The following is a 19,513-nucleotide window of genomic DNA, read 5'->3' as shown; positions in this document are numbered from 1 at the left end:
TTGCTAGTAAGTATCCATTTAGTGCTGAATGAATGCAGATGGGCTGGCAATTTAGAACTTAGCCGACCAAACTGTACTCTCTATTGGTTAAAACTACCAATAACATAATGGTGCAACATGATAAGCTTTCATGCCAGCTGGGGCATCATCCAATTATACAAGGTCGCGCTGTTTTCATCATGGAACCAGGATGAGTAGCGAAAAGTCGGCTCCTTGAACAAGCTCAACTCAACATATATAAGAAGAAGAATAAACCCAACATTAGAAGAATTGAAGATAGGAACCATCAATATAAGGAGTATTAATGAAAAGGAAATCAACCTTACAGAAGAATTGGAAAAGTACCACATGGACAAAATTGGCATTACTCAGACAAAGAAGACAAAAAAGAGGAAATGTTCCTAAATAATAAGTGTAGGATGCTATTTTCACACAATAATAATCAAGGAAAGGAAGGTAAAATGAACACTAAAAGAAAGGAAGGAAAGGAAGGAGTAGAGATAGCATTCAACACTAAACATGAAGATAAATTTCTTAATAGTTATGCAGGCAAACTTTGAAATAGGGAGATGGACAATGAAACTTGTTTGTGCCTATGATCCCACAGAAAGTTCTCCCTAAGGAAGAGGGGAAGGAATTTTTGAATCATTACAGTAGAAAGCTGACATAAAGAAAATGCAAAAAGAGTACTTGATGGAGATCTAAAAAGCAGAGTAGGAAATGAATCCTAAAAAGGCATATTAAGAAGGTTTGGGAAAAATTTGGAAAAAAGGACAAAGCAAATAATAATGGTAAGCATCTGATAAATTTCTGCTCAGGTTTGGAGTAGTCATTACTAACACGATGTTCCAACATAAAGATGTGCACAAATTCACATGGAGAGAAAATGCAACAAATAAGAAAAGCCTCATTGACTATATCATTTAATAGCGATATTATCATGCTAGTTCAGGATATAAGAGCGTACAGAGGATTTAAAATTGGAAGTGTTCATTGCTTAGATCTAAACTAAAATAAAAATGAATATGACATTGCATAAAACACTATGTAAGAAAGTTTTAAAAAGAATTAAAGTTGAGCAGCTTTTAAAAATAACTGTAAAAGATCAAGCCAGGTGATCTTTTTACAGTTTCCTCAACATTTAAAGATGGGGAAAAATTGAAATAGTTTGAAAACAAAAACCAAACCTTACTATCTCAGTGGCAAAGCCTGAAGAAAACACTGATACTGATTCTCCTATGGAGGCATGCAGTGAAGTTATCTGCAAAGATAGAAAAATAAGTACACTATGGTGAACATAAGATGTTAAAGAAGCAGTCCTGGAAAAGAAGAAAGCATATCAAAAGTTTCTAGTAAATAAGACAGCAGCTTCCCTAAAAGAATACAGAGAAAATTGTAATAGAGCTATGCAAGTGAGTGAAAGTAGCTAAACAAAACTTGCATCATGGGAAGACTTGAGTAAGAATATAGAAGGTGGCAAAATGTTCTGAAGGCTATTGAAAAGGTTTAGAAATGGAGAAAAGAGTAGTGTAAATGGATAAAAGATGATCACGCTGTCATGAAACTGAAGATATGGATATTCAGATATTTGCAATAATAAAATTATTATTATTATTGAGAATACATTAATAATCATTGCATTTTCTTGTTTCCTCCTTTTATATTTTCCTTGTCATTTTATGCAATTGTCCTACATACATCTACAGGCTTTTAGACATCTGCTATGCTCTTGCACAAATTGCTCTCATCTTCTTTTGCTCTCCACAATTTTTGTAATGAATTTCTTTATTTCTATGAGACTTAGAATGTTCAAATGCCATTTTAATTATGTGCAATGTAAATAATGCGTGACAAGAAATCATATTAACTAAAAATTCAAACATATGCCACAGTAATTAACTTTTTAATATGTAAACGTTGTCTTAAGTATCATAAGACATCATCAGTACAGTTACTAAACAATAATAGGAATTACATTAAAAAAAAAACACATTAGTGTGCATGCTTACACATCGGAATTTCTCTATGTATACAGTAGCATTAAATTTAAGGATTAAAAACTATTGAGCTGTATTTTACTAATAAAGTGATACACCTTTTTGCTGCTTGCATATGGAAAATATATGCCTTATGCCTTATACCTTCAACCTTCGTATCTTCACAGTCTAGCTCCAATTGATGATACTTCAACAATGGTTGAAACCAGTCTAGGTAGTGACCCCTTTCCATAATGCTTAGTAATATGCCTGAAAGGAAGTGTGCTTTGCATTTAAGATACTAAGGCAGTTGGTGTGAAGTCAACAGCCTCTGTATACAAATAACCTAGTCATGAACATTCTTCACATGCAATCATTTTGGTTCAAGAGCGAAAATCCTATCTTCTAGGTGTTCAAGAATTGTTAACCCAAAAATTTCCATCCGATATTGTGGAATTATTCAAATTTGCAATCACATCAGGTTACTTCACATGGAAAGATAAAATTTATAAACAAGAGGAAGGAACAGTAATGGGCTCACCCATATCACCTAACTTAGCCAACTTTTTTCTTGCACACCTAGAAGATAGAATTTTCGCTCTTCAACCAAAACCACCAATATGGCTACAATATGTTGATGACGTCTTTGCAGTCTGGAGTCACATGGATCAAGAACTCTACTCATTTCTAAACAGTATCAACAACCTGCATCCTTGCATCAAATTCACACTAGAAAAAGAATCATCACAAGGTATTTCCTTTCTTGATGTACATATCCAATGTAAACAAGATGGTTCCATTTCCACTTCTGTTTACCGAGAGCCAACTTTTTCAGGTCATTATATCCACAATACAGCAGCTCACCATCCAGCTCAAATATACGGCATCATAAAATCTTTGGTATCCAGAGCACACAAATTTTGTTCTTCTGAAGAATCTTTAAAAGAAGAATTGGAAATTATTAAAGATACAGCTTTACTAAATGGATATAATCCAATAACAACCCAAAAAATAATTAACCACTCCTCATACAAATCAACTCAGACAAGAAGAAGTCCATAGGATATACCATATATCAAATGCATCTCTAAACATTAGTCAAAAATTATGAAGAAATACAAGCTCACTGCTACCTATAAACCAATCAACCAAATTCACAATTTGTTACTTTCTCCAAATGACAAACTCTCACCAATGATGCTACCTGGTATATGAAGGGCCATGTTCTTATAACTTGTCTTGCTATGGACAAACAGGAAGATCTGCAAATAAATGCATCTCTGAACATCAAGACCACATCCATCTTATGAAACCTCACAAATCTATCCTCACACAACATGGAATTGAAAACGCTAACCACAGGATCCAATGGCAAAACACCAAGCTACTACATAGATGCTCATGTATATTATATATAAACATGAGCATTTGTATAAAGTGCTGAAGATTTACATCATAGACCCAATCTTAAACAGAACAACTGTCTCACTTTTCTAAGTCTGGGAAATTGTTATCCTCAATTGTATAAAATAAATTTATCAGTTATAGTTTAATTTAATTACAGCCCAATAGTTTTTAATCCTTAAACACGTTCCTATATACATAGAGGGATTCCAATTTAAGCATGAACACTAATTTTTTTTTTTAATGTAATTCCTATTTTAATAACTGTACTGATGATGTCTTATGATACTTAAGATGAAATATTTGCATATTAAGAAGTTAATTACTGTGGCATATGTGTGAATTTTTAGTTATGAATACTCCAAGGTTTCACTATATAAGAAATAAAGTATATTGTTTAATCCTTTATCTAAATATAAGCAAAGATTGCATGTGAAGAACATTCATGACTAGGTTATTTGTATACAGAGGCTGTTGACTTCACACCAACTGCCTTAGTATCTTAAATGCAAAGCACACTTCCTTTCAGGCATATTACTAAGCATTATGGAAAGGGGTCACTACCTAGACTGGTTTCAACCATTGTTGAAGTATCATCAGTTGGAGCTAGACTATGAAGATACCAAGTTTGAATTAATGCAGAAGGCATATATTTTCCATATGCAAATAGCAAAAAGGTGTATCACTTTATTATTAAAATATTCTGGATCAGAGATAGTTGTAGAAAGTTTTACTGCTGGCTTATAAAGTATATCATAACTGACAAGAAATTAAGACTTTATAACCCAGCACTAAAACTTTCTACAACTATCTATCGAATGGAGCATTTAGTGATATGGTAATATATCATTTTACCCATTGTATGTTACAAATATATGATTTGGCATTGATTTCAACTTGGTATCTTCCTGGGTCTGACTTGGAATAATCAGATCTCCATAAAGGTTAAAACCAGTCTGTGTTGAAATTTCCATACTGTATAGCAATATACTGTACATGCATATATGAAAGGAAGTGTGCTCTGCATTATGGGACACTGAGGCAACTGATGAAAAATCAACGGCCTCTATATACAAGTAATAACTAACCTAGTTTCAAAGATACGTGTGCAAACTTTGTTTACACTTGGATAAAAGATTAAACAAGAATATAATTTCTTGTCAAGAATAATTTCTTTATAACTAAGTAAAAAACTTCCTACAATTTAATTTTATGCTTTCTTCTATGAGTTTCTAGGTCTTTGCTCAATAGTTATTCTTTGTTCTTTTTCCTTTATTAGAACCTGAACAGTCTCTTGCAATCTCATTATCCTAAAATTTTCGCATCTCATTTTTATCTAGTTTTCCCATCCTCAAAAATTTTAAATCGATTCCTATACACATATCAAGCACAAGCTTCCACGATTCTCTAACTAAACTGAATACCAGCTATAACAAATTTGGCATCATAATCAGCAATGAAAAGATCAAAACTGTGAAAACAGGCAGGAACATAGAAAACTTCGGCTGCATTCTCAAGAGAACCTATAGTACAAGTAAAATACTTCAGCTATTTAGGCAAGTTTTTAGTGGGGCTTTTCTTTCTCTCATTCTATGGATAAAAAGACAAAAAAGTTTGTTTTTGTTTGTCAGTCTAACTTTTTATTTTTTTATGGTACTCTTATCCAGGAAAGGTTATGTGCATACCCTGCTGTAGAGACCAAATGTGAAAATTTTCAAGCCACTTCAGGCCTCCAGTAAGCAGGGCAGTGGTCTCACACCTAAAGTTTTCTCTTTCCAAATTAAATATGGAAAAAGATAACAGAATAAGCAAAGCTGGTAGAGTGGGGAGCCAGCTAAATAAATTTATATAGAATAAGAGAAAGATTAGCCAAAACACCATAGATATGAGAGCTGGGTTAGAAATAAAGCACTTGATCAAAGACTAGAGACCACAGATATGAAGGTTCTAAGAAAGACCAGGGAGAGAAGTGATAACATCAATGGCAGAATCACATTAAAAATGAAGATATTAGAAAGATATGTAAAGATATTAAATAAAGATATAAAGAAGATATTAACATTCAAGAATGTGAGAGCAGAGCTACCTAAGGTGACATGGCCACGTATACAGAATAATAGAGGAAAGTGTTAGATCCTGAACGGAGAGCTTTACAAGTAAATTCTTTATTCAGGATTTAACATGATAACTACTACTAATTAAGGAGATATCTGCACATCAGCTAATAATTATGAAGTATTGTTTTATGTTAAGTAATAATGTGTAGTCCATGTGTGCCATATAGTGAGAGTTATTGTAAAGTTATTTGTAATTCCCAAGTAAGCTGTCTAGTACATTGCGAAATTCTGAGAAAAATTATAAGTAGTAATCCGGAATAATCGCGTATAATCTGTATGAGTGGAACATAGCGATGGAGGCTATACCTACGCGGAAAAATGACATCAGAGCGGCTACCTAGAATAATGTAACCTGACAGGTTAGGGAGAGTGTAGGATCACTCAAGGGGCATGAATGATGGGATTCATGAGTGAAAACCACATCGAATAGAGGGCGCCCGAATAGGGCGAATAAAAATACGCAGCACGCTGTTTTTAGGGGGCTTTTTGACCTTTTGTCTTCAGGTGCCGGATTCGAGTTTTAGGGGGAGTTGGTCAGAGGATTCGTGAGAGAGCAGTGGGTCGACTACGGTAATGATGGATGGCAGGTTCTTTCCTTGAGAATGCTTGAAGATTTTCAAGTGGAGTTGATTGCGATACGATGGCCTATGTGGAATTGAGCCTTAGCAGAATGTCCCATTGGAGAAAGTTTCCTGCGGAGTGGTAGACAGCACGCAACAGTCAGAAACGATTAGAAGAAAAAGCATAGTGCATCGCCAGGCAAAAAGACGGCTGAAGAATATGCAGAAGGTAATCCAGACCTACATGAGATGGCAGCATGAAATCTGAAAGAATCTGGTAATGTAAAAGTTTTTGTTCTATGTTAAAATTCATTTAGAAGAACAAGAAATTTGTGTGCATTGTAACTAAAGGACACTAGTAGAGAACTTTTAGTGAGAATTTGACTAAATTAATTAAGCCCTTGTGGAACAAAGAAGACTTGTTAATAGGCAGTAATTTGTGAATGGCCAGGCTTGCTTAAATGAAATTTAGATTTAAGATAGTTATTGTTAGAGTATTAACGAAAGTGTTCAATGCGAGTTCTGTGAATAACTTGTGAAAGGAATTATATAGTAGTAGTATTATGCTTAAACCTAATCTTATCCTTTTATAATTGAAGGATTTAACTTGCTCTGATTCATTGCGATTTAGTATAACCCTTAACTTAGAGTAAATTTTGATCCATTGAGTATTTTAACTTACATAACTATAAATGTTTTATGTTTTCCAATAAACATGTTTTGTACCTTATACCTGAGTTTGTGCCTGATTACGAATTCAAACCACCAATGAAACAGAACCTTTTTGGTGGGAAGGAATTTAGATATAATTGCTTAAGTGAGATTCGGTCTACGACTGCTAACTGAATCTGCACAGCGCTAGCGTGAGATAAAATAACTGTGTGTATCCCTTTAGAATTTTGAAATATTTCCCTGAACAAGAGTCTCTTCTGTTATAGGATATTGGCTGGCACAGCAAAATATAAATTTTGCCAATATCCGAAGAGGAAATAGGTCTGAATTAATATCTTAAGAGCACAACAGTAGATTAGAAGGAGGGTTATTATAGAGGTAGAATAAGATATAATCAAGGGTAAGCAGCGACATAACAATAGAGCAGCCGGTAAGATTTTGATTGTATAAAGCTTTAAGTAAGCAAAAGGATAGATTCAAGAAACAGTAAATTAATGTATAATAAGATTAAACTGACTATTTAACTATAGAATTACGATTTAACAATAGACCTTTACAATTTAACAATAGACCTTTACAATTTAACAAAAGGTTAGCAAAAAGTTTGATGCTAAGTTTGATGAAAAGAGACCCAGTGGAAGATTAATGTTAGATACGACAATCTTGGAGTGCTGAAAAATAGACTAATTTAGAGGAAAACTGTTGATAGGAGATTAATCATAATGTAAACTTAATCATGTAGTGCTGTCATAGTAACATGAACCCCCCCGCCCTGAGGGTATATATATCAGGAAATTGATCATGATAATGTATGATGTACAGAAGTAAAAAATGAAACATATGTCTCTCAAATCAGAGTTTAATTTAATAAGAGATAAAAAAAATTAAAAGAAGACATACCACTAGTTGCTTGCAGAAGCACGACTTTTCCTACAGGCCTCTCTTCTGTTGAGGGTGTAGTCTGACCACAGATAACACACTCATATTCCCTAACAATAGTAAGTATCGAACTGCTTGTTGAATCTTGACTTTCTGAATCTGAAATTCAAAGTGACTCTTTCAGAACTCATTATCATGTTCAAACTTTATATGTTGCTATATTCATGAGCTCCTTTACGTGAAATATTTTATTTTGGAAATCTTTTATTTCTATATGATAACTAAATTCAATGAGGAATGAATTTAAGCACTAAACAAAGGTAATTTTATGGCATTAAATTAACTTTTATTCAGTCTTTTAACTTCTGTTAACTTTTGTTTTCATTTAGTAATGGTAAATGAAACTGAAAAATTATTACGGTAACACAATGACATGGCTACGGATGTAGTGGAATGATTCAATGAGATGAGCACTTTGTGAACATATATCCTACTTATATAATTGATGCTGTGCAAACACCTAGAAAATGAGAAAATGATAGTGGGATTAGAGGTGAAAGAATCATAGGTGTACCAACTGTTGATTAGCCTAGATATTAATGAAGCTGTGAAAATGAATTATACATCACCATGTATTTTTAGGGAATGAGCAAAAGACATAGCTTTTCCCATGACTTAATTATTTAATGGTAATTAGGAATAGAATACAGAACTTAGCTGATGGACACAGGATTTGCTATGATGATAAGCATGAGTATAGGAAAGGTGGGTCTTGCTTTGACAATCTACTTACATTTTATGATAAAGTGATGAATGTGTTGGATAAGGAAGGCCCATATACAGTGATATTCATATGAGACAGTGACTGGACATTGCAAAGGCATTTGAAGGAATGCCACATGAGAAGTTGGCAATATAAACAGAAAACAAACTGTTAGATGGAGAAGACATCCTCTCTGAATACCTGCGGATGGAGGTGTTTCCAAAAAGAAAAAGTAACCTGTGGTGCACTGCCAGGTTCTGATCTTGGACCTTACTGATTAACTTATTTGTCAATGATATTTCATATGGATTGACAAAGAATTTTCAGTTATATGACAAGATACTCCACTCCCCTCAATCTGCTATTTCCATTACTTAATTCACCATGTACAAATAATGGTATTAATCACTATCAACATGCAATGCCATTCATGGTCTGTAGTCCTGACTTGCCATAACAATAGTAGTGAATGTATTTATGTTAGGGAAGATCTGCTGAGGTGAACATCAGCAGATCTTCCCTTTATGTCCATAGTAAACCAATTCACATGGAAGGCACTACATACACACCTCAATGAAGGTTGCTAATTTGATATGTATTGGAATGTGGTGTAGAATCTATATTTATTAAGTACTCTGATTATTTTTTTCAGGTGTGTGATATATGGGAAAGCAATAGTTTTATTACAGTCTTGTGTATTCGATAAGTGACTAGGAGGGGTGCATTAGTATTTTATCTATTTTATAGATATAGCTAGTGGCTAAAAATGTAATTGCAATGGTAGGATACTGTAATGCTGGGTGGATGATGCTGTGATTGCTTTGTAAATATCTTCTACAGTATATGTATGTATATATTGGCTTTCTATAAATAGAAAAATTACTGAACTATTTCAACAGTATGTGACTAATGCTGTGATGTGTGTGTGTGTGTGTATGCACGCATGCATCATTTCAAAGAATCCTATTGTCATCTTTTTTACACAACACCCTTAAATGAAACTAGGACCTGATTTTACATGAGGCTTCAAAATCACTAATTAGATCTGGTGATACCTTGAACTTATTATTCCAAAAATCACCAGTGTTATTACTGTGGCAGTTTATATTCTACATGACATGACAGAAGAGATGATCTCTCTCTCTCTCTCTCTCCTCCATCCATTACTTAGTGGTTTAGCAACTGTTTTCGCTATAATATTTTTACATCTAACATACTTCTTCGTTAATTACCTGTTATTACTTTGAAAAACTATCAGCTATAACCTAGTTCTAGTAGCAAGGCTTATACGTTGGTCATACATAACTGGTAATTAGCTTACAGAATTAACAGTGCATATGAAGGATATTAATTAAAGGCAACTTTAACGAATAACTTCTATATTTCGGCAATGTCACGTTGCCATCTTCAGGAACATAAAAATATGGTATGTGCACGCAGGCACTAACAAAAGCAAATGAGGAAGAAGGCAAGAAACTAATATTGCTAAAGTCCTAATGGTGCCCTCTGGCGGGCTAATTTTGTTGTCTTGGCCGTTGGGCTGAAGTTCTCATAATGTAAGTCTCCCAAATTTGGGGTAGTTTCATGCACCCAAATTTGTTGAGGTTTGAAAGAGCTGCTGATGATTCCTTGAATAATCTTTCGTACTTAAACTTGCTGCGGTGTATTATTTTAGTTTTCTTCCAACGAATTCTATGGTGGGTATCTAAGGCATGGTCTGCCAGCCCAGAGTGGCTGTACTGGTGAAACTGGATGTAGTCTTTGTGTTCTAAAATCCTGATATTTGCTGTCCTGCCTGTTTGGCCAAAGTAGGACAATTTGCAGCTGCAAGGGACCTGGTATACACCAGGTAGGTCTAGGGGAAGTGGTTGGTCTTTGGTAGAGCGGATAAGGGATGCTAACTTTTTATATGGTCTGTAACAAGAAGTAAGGTCATATTTTTTGAGGATATTGGTTATTTTCTCAGAGATGCCCTGGATGTAGGGGATGGTGATAGATTTGGTGTAATCTTTATTGTGGAGGGGAGGGGGGAGTTGTGGTTTACTGGTTTTAGTATTTTTTTGGGGTTATAGCCATTGGCTAAGAAAGTGTTGAGGATGTGGTTTAATTCAGTGGTTAGGGCTTTGTCATCGGAGCAGATTAATTTTGCCCTGTTATATAGTGTTTTTATAACCCCATATTGTTGTGAGGGGTGGGATTGCTGGTGAATGTATCTGCCAGTATGGGTGGGTTTTCTGTAAACAGAGAAAACCAAAGATCCATCAAGCTGGCGAGTGATTAAATTGTCTAGGAAGGGGAGGGTGTTGTTTTCCTCTTTTTCTAAGGTGAGCTGGACTCTGGGGTGTTGGTTGTTTAAGTGTGTTAGGAAGGGGTGGAGTGTATTTGAGCCATGTGGCCAAATAGCGAACACATCATCAACATATCGAAGCCAAATAGTGGGTTTTTGTGGGGCGGAGTTTAAGGCTTTCTCTTCAAAGGTCTCCATAAAGAAATTGGCCAAGGGTGGGGAAAGTGGTGAATCCATGGATGTCCCCTCTATCTGTTTGTAGAATTTTCCTTGCCAAATGAAATAGCCTGAGTTCATTGTGAACTGAAATAGGGCTGAGATATCGGGAAGAAACTTGGCTTGGATGAGCTCTAGGTTTCTTTGAGTGGGACATTAGTGAATAGGGAGGAGACATCAAAACTGACCATTATGTCAGTGTGTTGGAGTGAGAGGTTTCCTATACTGGCTTTAAAGTGGGCTGAATTTTTTATGTGTGATGGTGTGTTGCCAGTATAGTGTGTGTGCGTTTTGGCTAAATATTTGGCTAATTTATATGTGGAGGAATCAATGCCATCCACTATGGGACGTAATGGCACATTTTCTTTATGTATTTTTGGGAGTCCATATAATCGGGGGGGGTCTAGAGTTATAAGGTTTTAGTTTGTTAGTGACTTCCACAGGCCAAGAAGTGACTTTCTTAAGGAGTCTGTGGAGAGTTCTAATCTGAGAGCTGGTAGGATTATATTCAATAGGGAGGTAAGTAGTACAATCAAAAGGATTACAAAGGTAAGCTTAATGATTGAGCACCATAATGGTGTTTCCCTTATAACCTAGTGAAACATACCAGTCTGTTAGCTTTACCATATATGAGATGTTGCAAAAATAGTTTTCATGACAATCTATACTTTGTTTCATAATTTCTAAATGAGGGTTCTTAATCTCCCGTTCTAGATATCTGAAGATTTCATATTTTCAGCACTTTTCACCTGAACATGAGTCATATGGAGGTGGCAGGATTTGTTCTTCTGGAAACTTAGAAATTCAGACATGCCACCACCATCACCTACAAATCTTTTAGAGAAACTAATGACAGTACTAACGCTTAAAAAAAAAAGAAAAGAAAAAAGTTAAGCTCAATGACTTGTCACAGTCAAGCAACTGGCTTCTGAAACCTGACTATTACTTATGATAGGGTGGTTAATCCTATCTACATTATCTGTAAAATGCATTTGTCCACCTGGTTAATTTGCCTGTTCTGCAAGAAGAAAAAAATCTGAGTTTCCAGAAGAACAAATCCTGCTGCCTCCATATGACTCATGTTCAGGTGAAAAGTGCTGATAAAGGTTCTTTGCATCCTAGATGGGATTCAAACCCGAGTCTTTTGGTTTTTCCGACCAAATGTATCAATACCAATGAAGTACAGAGAACTCATATTTTCAGAGATGCAATAATTGAAATTTAATTTTAAAGATGAATTACTAGAAAGTTTTGTACATAGTACTTAAAAGTACAGTCTGACAATAGCTAAATGAAATTTATTTATTTATTTTTGTAGAACATTATATATGAAATACAGGTATTCCACATCTAACAGTCTCTTTGCATATTAGGGCAATTACTGGCATAGTCCAATTTTGCCTGTACACAGAAAATGTGCATATTGCATGATACACAATTTTTCCTTTGACAGTTAACATATAATAATACCACATTCTGCTAAGTATGATAATCATAATTAACCAACCTCTGATTAATTTAAATAAAGATAATGATAACCTACAGTGTTTGTTCACAAGTAACTCACAATGTACCTCTCCATAAAACAGGTAAAATAACAATGCAAGTAAATCTCAATTAAAAACAGGAATAGTAGACTGAGTAAACATTAAGCATATGACTAGCAAATAAACATTGTGATAAATTAAAAAAAAAAAAGTATGGGATGTCCTAAAAATGAATATATATGCAATGATGTGCTAAACCTACAATGAAGCTGGAACAGCTTTGATGAAGTTATTGGGGGGGGGGGGGGATTACCTATTTTCCAAAACTGAAATCCATACATTACCCAAGTGCCCACTCTAACAGTGACTAACAAACATCCAGACTTCCCCTCTTGTTCTTGAATGGATATCAAATTCAAACATTAACTACTGCAGTTCATCTTCTCTGTCCAAAACTATAATATTCTGTATAACTTCATTCTCTCATAAGGATTATATATATGCTTTGACAAATATTTGCTATGAATCCTTCTGCAACCCTCATGAAAAGGTGACCCCTGTTCCCATTTGTGCCCTTCAATGAATTGATATTCCATGTCAGAAAATTCTAAGTCTAGAACCTCTCTTTTTTTTATGTGCTCTGGCTTATTTGTTCCATAGCATTCATCTGCAGTTTTTATTACTCTCAACATTCTGAAAAATTGGACCTCTTCTTATTTGTTCAAATGCACTTTGACTTCTCTGTTTTATCTATATAGTATTCTCTGTAACAGAACATAAATACAAAGCTGACTTCTCAAGCATAATTTATTTCCTCTAGCTACAGCAGAGATGACCAAGGAAAATCTCTGCTTATCTATTAAAATCAGTATAAAGTACATGCTGATAACAGTCTTTCAGCAGAAAGATATCATAATCTTCAATTAGCTGGATATATTACGAAGTTTGATGTTTTTGATGTATTTGATGATTATGGTCAATTATCTGACCAGGAATGGTCATATAAAGAAGATAGCGTGTTAGCAGGGTATCATAATAGAGAAACTTGTTCACATTGCTATCACATATACATGGAATATATGTCAGAAGACACAATGCAATGTTTCTGGTTGCAGAGAATAGATCAAAGAACAAAAGTTGGATAACAGTAATAACCCCATACCTTGTACCACCACCACTATCAGAATAACACTGAATTGAGTAAGTCTGATATTGTAATAAAGGGAAAAAGTGCATTTTAGTAATTATTGACATACAGGTTTTGGGTGATGGGCAGTCATTCACTACCCTCCATCATGAGAAAGCTGTCCACCAATCTGAAAAACAAAGACTTAATTTGTCTGTTTCAGGAAGAGTACCACATTGTATCAAAATTTACCTCAAGAACTGTATTCTTTAGAGGCATATGGTGTCAGCAAAGTTAAATGGACATAATGAACTTTGAATTCTCTCTCAAACTTATTTCAAGATGTTTTCTTGAATAACTGCAGGACATACTGGCAACATGTCCTGCAGTTATACTGCAAGGCATCTCAGGTGAATTCACCAGAGAATGGTTTTTAATTTCTAGGTATAGAGCTGGATAGCAAATGATACTGTTGTGACCCTCCAAAACTACAGAACAAGTAAAATATATCAGCTCTTTGGTCACAATTTTTAGCAAAGACAACAAATCAAATAAGGAAACAGATAACAGATTAAGTGAAGTTAGTATTGTGGAGTGCTAACTCAATATGTTATACAGAATAAGGCATAAGTAAAACACCAAACTATTAGTATGTAAGCCTGTGTTAAAAAAAAAAAAAAAATTAACTCCATGGATCTGAAAGTTAGGTTCCATTTAAGAACATACCAGAGTTCAGAGAAAAATCAGTAAAGTGAATAGATGACACCACCAGAAGAATCATAGAAAAAGTTTAAGCATTAGAAAAGAACTTGACATAATTAGTATTCTAGAGTGAGTGAGTGAGCAGAGCTAATCTATGGCATTCATTTAAATAGGACAGGTGAGGATTTGGTTAGCGAAATAAGTGTTCAGTGGAAGAATAACAGGAAAAATTAAATACAAAAAAATTCAAATTTACTGAATCTGAAACCAATAATTTACGTTCCTCGAGTTTTAAATTAGGCATTATGAATTCTGTTAATATGTTCTATCCTGTTTTAGGCAATCCTTTTCTGTCCCTATCAGAACTTTTTCAGCTAGAAAAAGACAAGTAATTTCAGCAATTTCAGTAATTTTTCTGGAATTTTTAGGCTGCTTTTCCTCGGATTACTGCTTTCACGCTCATGATCCAAACAGCTGCACTGAACTAATAACTGAAATAATCCTCACTAGAATGAGAGCCTTCATTCCCACTTCACTGCAAACCTCTGGCAAAAAATGTGCCTCTGCCATTCAGATGCAGCTTATATTCAATGGCTTACATTAAAAATTCCAGCTTCCCATTCGGCTTGCACAACAACAGACAAAAGCAAGTGTAAAAAAAAGTTATCAATGATTCTAAAGCAGACTTCATAAGAATGAAATGCAATAAACTTGCCTCCTGCTAAAGCTTTCTGGTTCCTTGCTGCCTGTTGGGCATAACTTCTACCCTACGAGGTTGCCACCTCTCTTGCATCCTGATGGCATTATGGTAACCTCACCCAAGGAAAAGGCAGGACCCTCTTGCAATAATTTTTTTCCTCCAACTCCTGCCTGGAGGACCAAAGCAAATCACCTCTTGTACTTCCACAAAGTGTCCACTGTATGCCTCCTCTGAACTTTTGTCAAAAGGACATCAGAAAAACCCTCATTAATCTTAATACTAATAAGGCTCCTGGTACAGATGATATTCATCAGGTTGTGCTCAAGGCTTGTTCTTTAGAATTGACACCCATACTGTATCGTCTATATAAACTTTCATATTCTACTGGCATCTGCCCAACAGCATGGAAGCAAGCCCACATCCACATACCCAAAAAGGGAGACAAAAGTCACCCCATCATCCCATTGCACTCACCTCAGTACTTTCAAAAGTGATGGAGAAGCGTATCGCCAACCAGCTTCTTCATTAGCTGGAGACACAACAGTTAATTACTAATATGAATTTTGCCATTCTTGTTCTACAGCCAACTTATTAGCTAATCTCACCCACCTTTGGACTCAGATTATGGAAAGACTCGGAGAAACATGCGTTTCTCCAAGTCTTTCCATCGGTGCCAGACATGACCATATGGTCATGTCTGGCACCGATGTCTCCTGGACAAGCTGTCATCTTATAACCTCCCTTCTGCACTCTGTGATTTGAGTGCTAGCTTCCTCACTGGTCATTCACTCTGTGTGTCATGCAGATGGCTTCCCCTCATCAAATTTCTCCATCAATGCTGGAGTGCTTCAGGGTTCTGTGCTCTCACCCACACTCTTCCTCCTTTACATCAATGACCTCTTTTCTCTGACTTCAAATCCTATTCGCAGCTTTGCTGATGACAGTACTCTTCATTCCTCTTCCTCATTCAATAAACCCTGCAGAACTTTGATGTTAGATGCCTCAAAATCTTTCATAACCAGTGATTTGAACTCTGATTACCTCAAAATCCTGAATGGAGTGAGAACAACTTAGTAAATTTCAATGCTAAAAAACTCGAGCCTGTCTTATTACCCTCAAGAAAAGTCCTACCTCACCTCCTCTCATTTTTGATAATGTTCTAGTTTCTTTTCAAGATCAACTTTCTCTTACTTATATAGCCTCCTTGGTCTCTAAAATGCTTGGTTATTTTCCGTTCTAAATATTACTTCTCTTCCTTTCAGCTCCTAACACTTTATAAGTCTAAGATCTGTCCAACTCTGCAGTACTATTCCGGCATTTGGGGTGAGGCACGCAAGAAGACCTCTCTAAGAATTCTTGATAATATTCAGTAGAAGGCAATCTGCTTAATAGCTTACCCTTCTCGCAATGCAACTCTGGATTGGCTACTACCATTCCTCCACTTTCTTCTAACCACAGAAGAACCAGAGCAGCCATTGGCCAAAACCAATACACTATCCAGGTTCAAGCACACTGAACTAACTTCTAATCAGCTTCCTTCATTCCATCCACCTCTTCTTTGGAACAAGCTCCCCCATACTGTTGTTCCCGCTGAGTACAACCTCCCACTCTTTAAGAAACATCAACAAGCTGCATTTTTCTCCTTAATTACTTGCCCACACATGGCACTGTAACGTTATAGGTCTTGTGATTTTTCATGTGTGGGATCAACATAAAAGCAAATTTTCAAAGAACAGAAATTACAATAATAAGTTCAAATGCCAAGGAGTTTAAAATTTATAATGGTATTAATCTTATTATGAAAATGATGCCTTTGGGACAAAAACATGAAATACCTGTTTCCATAGTTTGCTGCATAAATGCTTTCTGCCGGGAAGCAAATTCTTCCATAAGTTTCTGCTGTCTTTCTTTTGCTCTTTTTTTCCTATAATACATATATAAATGAACTGATCATAAAATTATCATATTTCAAGAAGTTAAATTACGATAACAGATAACATCATTAAATTATGAAATGATATGAAATACAGTAAATTATGACTTTTGACCAGGGTTAGGATTAAGTTTGGATGAAAATCAGGATTAAGTCAGAATAATCAGATGCTATGGTCAGGCAGAAAAAAGCAGGCACTCTATTTACCAACAAACCACTAAATCTGCTAACATATTTTTTTCTCCTACAGGGAGTGAATAAGGCCATTTTAGTCCTATCTAACTTTTGGAGACTGATGGGCAGTTTAATCTTCACCAGTAGCCAATCAAAAATGGCTGGACCAAGACTACCAGTAATTATAAATGGCATCTGGTGAAGAGATAGCATAAAAGTGTAGCCACCTTGTAGTCACTAACTATAACACAGTATATTAATGTTTGAATTTGGCAAGTTCTACAGTCAATTTTCTTAAATTTATGGGATGAAAAACCTGAGTTTCTGTGAAAAACCTGATTGCCTGTGCCAGACACTGACTAACTAGGGAACCAGTCAAAGAAAGGGTTAGAAATAGTTCCTCTAGTCAGCATACATTCGAACCAAAAAACAGCTTTCTTCAAGAGGCCTAGTGCTGTGGATACAACCTAAACTTCCACAGGCCTTAACATACTTAACAAATTCATCATAAAATATTATTACCAGAATCACTTACATTTAATTTTAATGTCTTTATTTGTTACATTTTTGGCTGAGTTTCAAAGTCATTGTCAATAAATTTATAGGAAAAACACTAAAAAGAACAACAATTCAATTGAAAATGTGTGATATTATGTGCACTATCGGCAAAAGGAGAATAACTCCATCTGCATTAATAGCTATTCAAAATAAATTACGATAAATTATTTTAAAATATAAACAAAATTTAATTACAAATTAAGGAACATATGAATGGTGGGTATCAGTTAATATAACTTCCCAAAATTGAAAAAGTTTTAGCAATCGCTTTTGTTCAGGTTTGGGTTGAGAATGTGTGCTTCGCAGCTTTCTTTGTAGTCTTCCAGAAGAAAGTAACTTTTATGTAACATTTTGGTTTTGTTCCACTGAACCCTGTGTAGATAACATGTGGTCCATAATAACATAAGTCACAAGAGTGGAGGATTCTGAAAACTTCAGGATATGAAAGAGGAGGATATTTGTCTTTAGGTGAGATATGATATCTACTAAGTTTACGAACCGGATTGAAAGCAACTTGTACATTCATCTGTTGAAGTAATCTTGCTATTTTTTCTGAAAGTCCTTTAACATATGGAATACAAATCTAGTTTGGCTAGCCACATATCATCTACAAAACACAAGATTCAGTGGAACAAAACCAAAATGTTACATAAAAGTTACTTTCTTCTGGAAAGACTACAAAGAAAGCTGTGAAGCATACATTAAAAATCCAAAATTGAACCAAAGCAATTGCCTAAAACTTTCTCAATTTTGGTAAGTTACATTAACTAATACTCACCATTTCTGTGTTCTTAGTTTGTAGTTAAATTTTATATTTAAAAATAATTTATTAACTAAATTAATTTATTGTAATTTAATTTGAATATTAAGCGAAAATGTTACAAATAAAGACATTAAAATTAAACTAAGTGATGAATTCTTCCTCTTATGTCTCAATTTATTATTATGTAATACCTCCAAGGAGTACAAAGACTCATCGAGGGAGGGCACCTGGATACTCTACAAATCTCAGTCTCCACCACTCAATTTACCAACTACAGCGAACCACTTCATCTACTGCCCACTACTATCACTAGTATTTTCACAGACAATTAGAAACATCCATGCCCATGGTGGGATTTGAACCCTCAGTCTTTTGGTTGGAGAACAGATACACTAACCACTCGGCCAACCAGGCCGATATAAAAATAAATATAATATTTTTATATTTAATATTAACTTTTTTTTATAAATGTTTAATATTTTTTAAATTTAAAAACATTTTTTTTTAAATTTTTAGAAAAAAATTAAAATAAGTAATAAAAATATTTAATATTTTAGACGAATAATTAACAAATATTTGAAACGAATCATATTATTACTAATAAAAATATTTCTCTTGAAAGTTTTTTCACTTGGTTATAAATTAAATAAAAAATGTCAAGAATTATATTCTTGTTTAATCTTTTATCCAACTGTAAACAAAGTTTGCACATGAAGTTTCTTCACAACTAGGCTACTTGTATATAGAGGCAAACAACTTCACATTAAATGCCTGAGTATCCCATAATGAAAAGTGTACATACTTTCAGTGGTGTATATAATGCTTTGTGCTATGGGAAAGGGTCACTGCCCACACCCTTTCTTTTCGATCTTTATTCAGGTCACATCAGTGGAAGCCAGACCCAGTAGAGATACTATGGATGAAGTAATCATCTATATGTGATGTGAAGAATTTTTATCAGGTGTTTTAAATCACATCCATTTTCATATGGAGGTGCAAAACATGCAAAAACTAGCTGGAAGAACACATGCAGTATACAGGCATAGAACACTTTGAGAATAAGGATTAACCAACCTATTCTGTCAAATTTAGTTTTGAATATATGCATCGTGAAGTGTGGGTCTATACATAAACTAGGAAGGAATATTGTATCTACTTAAATTTTTTTTAAATCAGAAAATCAAAAAAATATCAAG

At 34.7% G+C, this 19,513-nt stretch overlaps 1 protein-coding gene across 2 annotated transcripts in view; it reads right to left on the bottom strand.

Annotated features, from left to right (window-relative positions):
• The window catches only part of Ubr3 (Ubr3 ubiquitin ligase), a 542,232-nt gene that overhangs the window by 161,591 nt on the left and 361,128 nt on the right, over window positions 1-19,513 (bottom strand). For both annotated transcript variants that reach the window (XM_090394146.1, XM_090394147.1), the window contains exons 21-22: window positions 16,725-16,813; window positions 7,630-7,767 (exon numbers count right to left, since the gene is read on the bottom strand). In XM_090394146.1, the coding sequence (XP_090250272.1) occupies window positions 7,630-7,767; window positions 16,725-16,813 (227 nt within the window). The remainder of the gene's footprint in view (window positions 1-7,629; window positions 7,768-16,724; window positions 16,814-19,513) is intronic.

Source organism: Typopeltis vanoorti, chromosome 6 (genome assembly GCF_054136105.1).
Source record: "Typopeltis vanoorti isolate ZY-2024b chromosome 6, IOZ_Tvanoo_1.0, whole genome shotgun sequence".
Lineage (NCBI taxonomy): Eukaryota > Metazoa > Arthropoda > Arachnida > Uropygi > Thelyphonidae > Typopeltis > Typopeltis vanoorti.
This window is presented reverse-complemented; position numbering and strand designations above follow the sequence as displayed.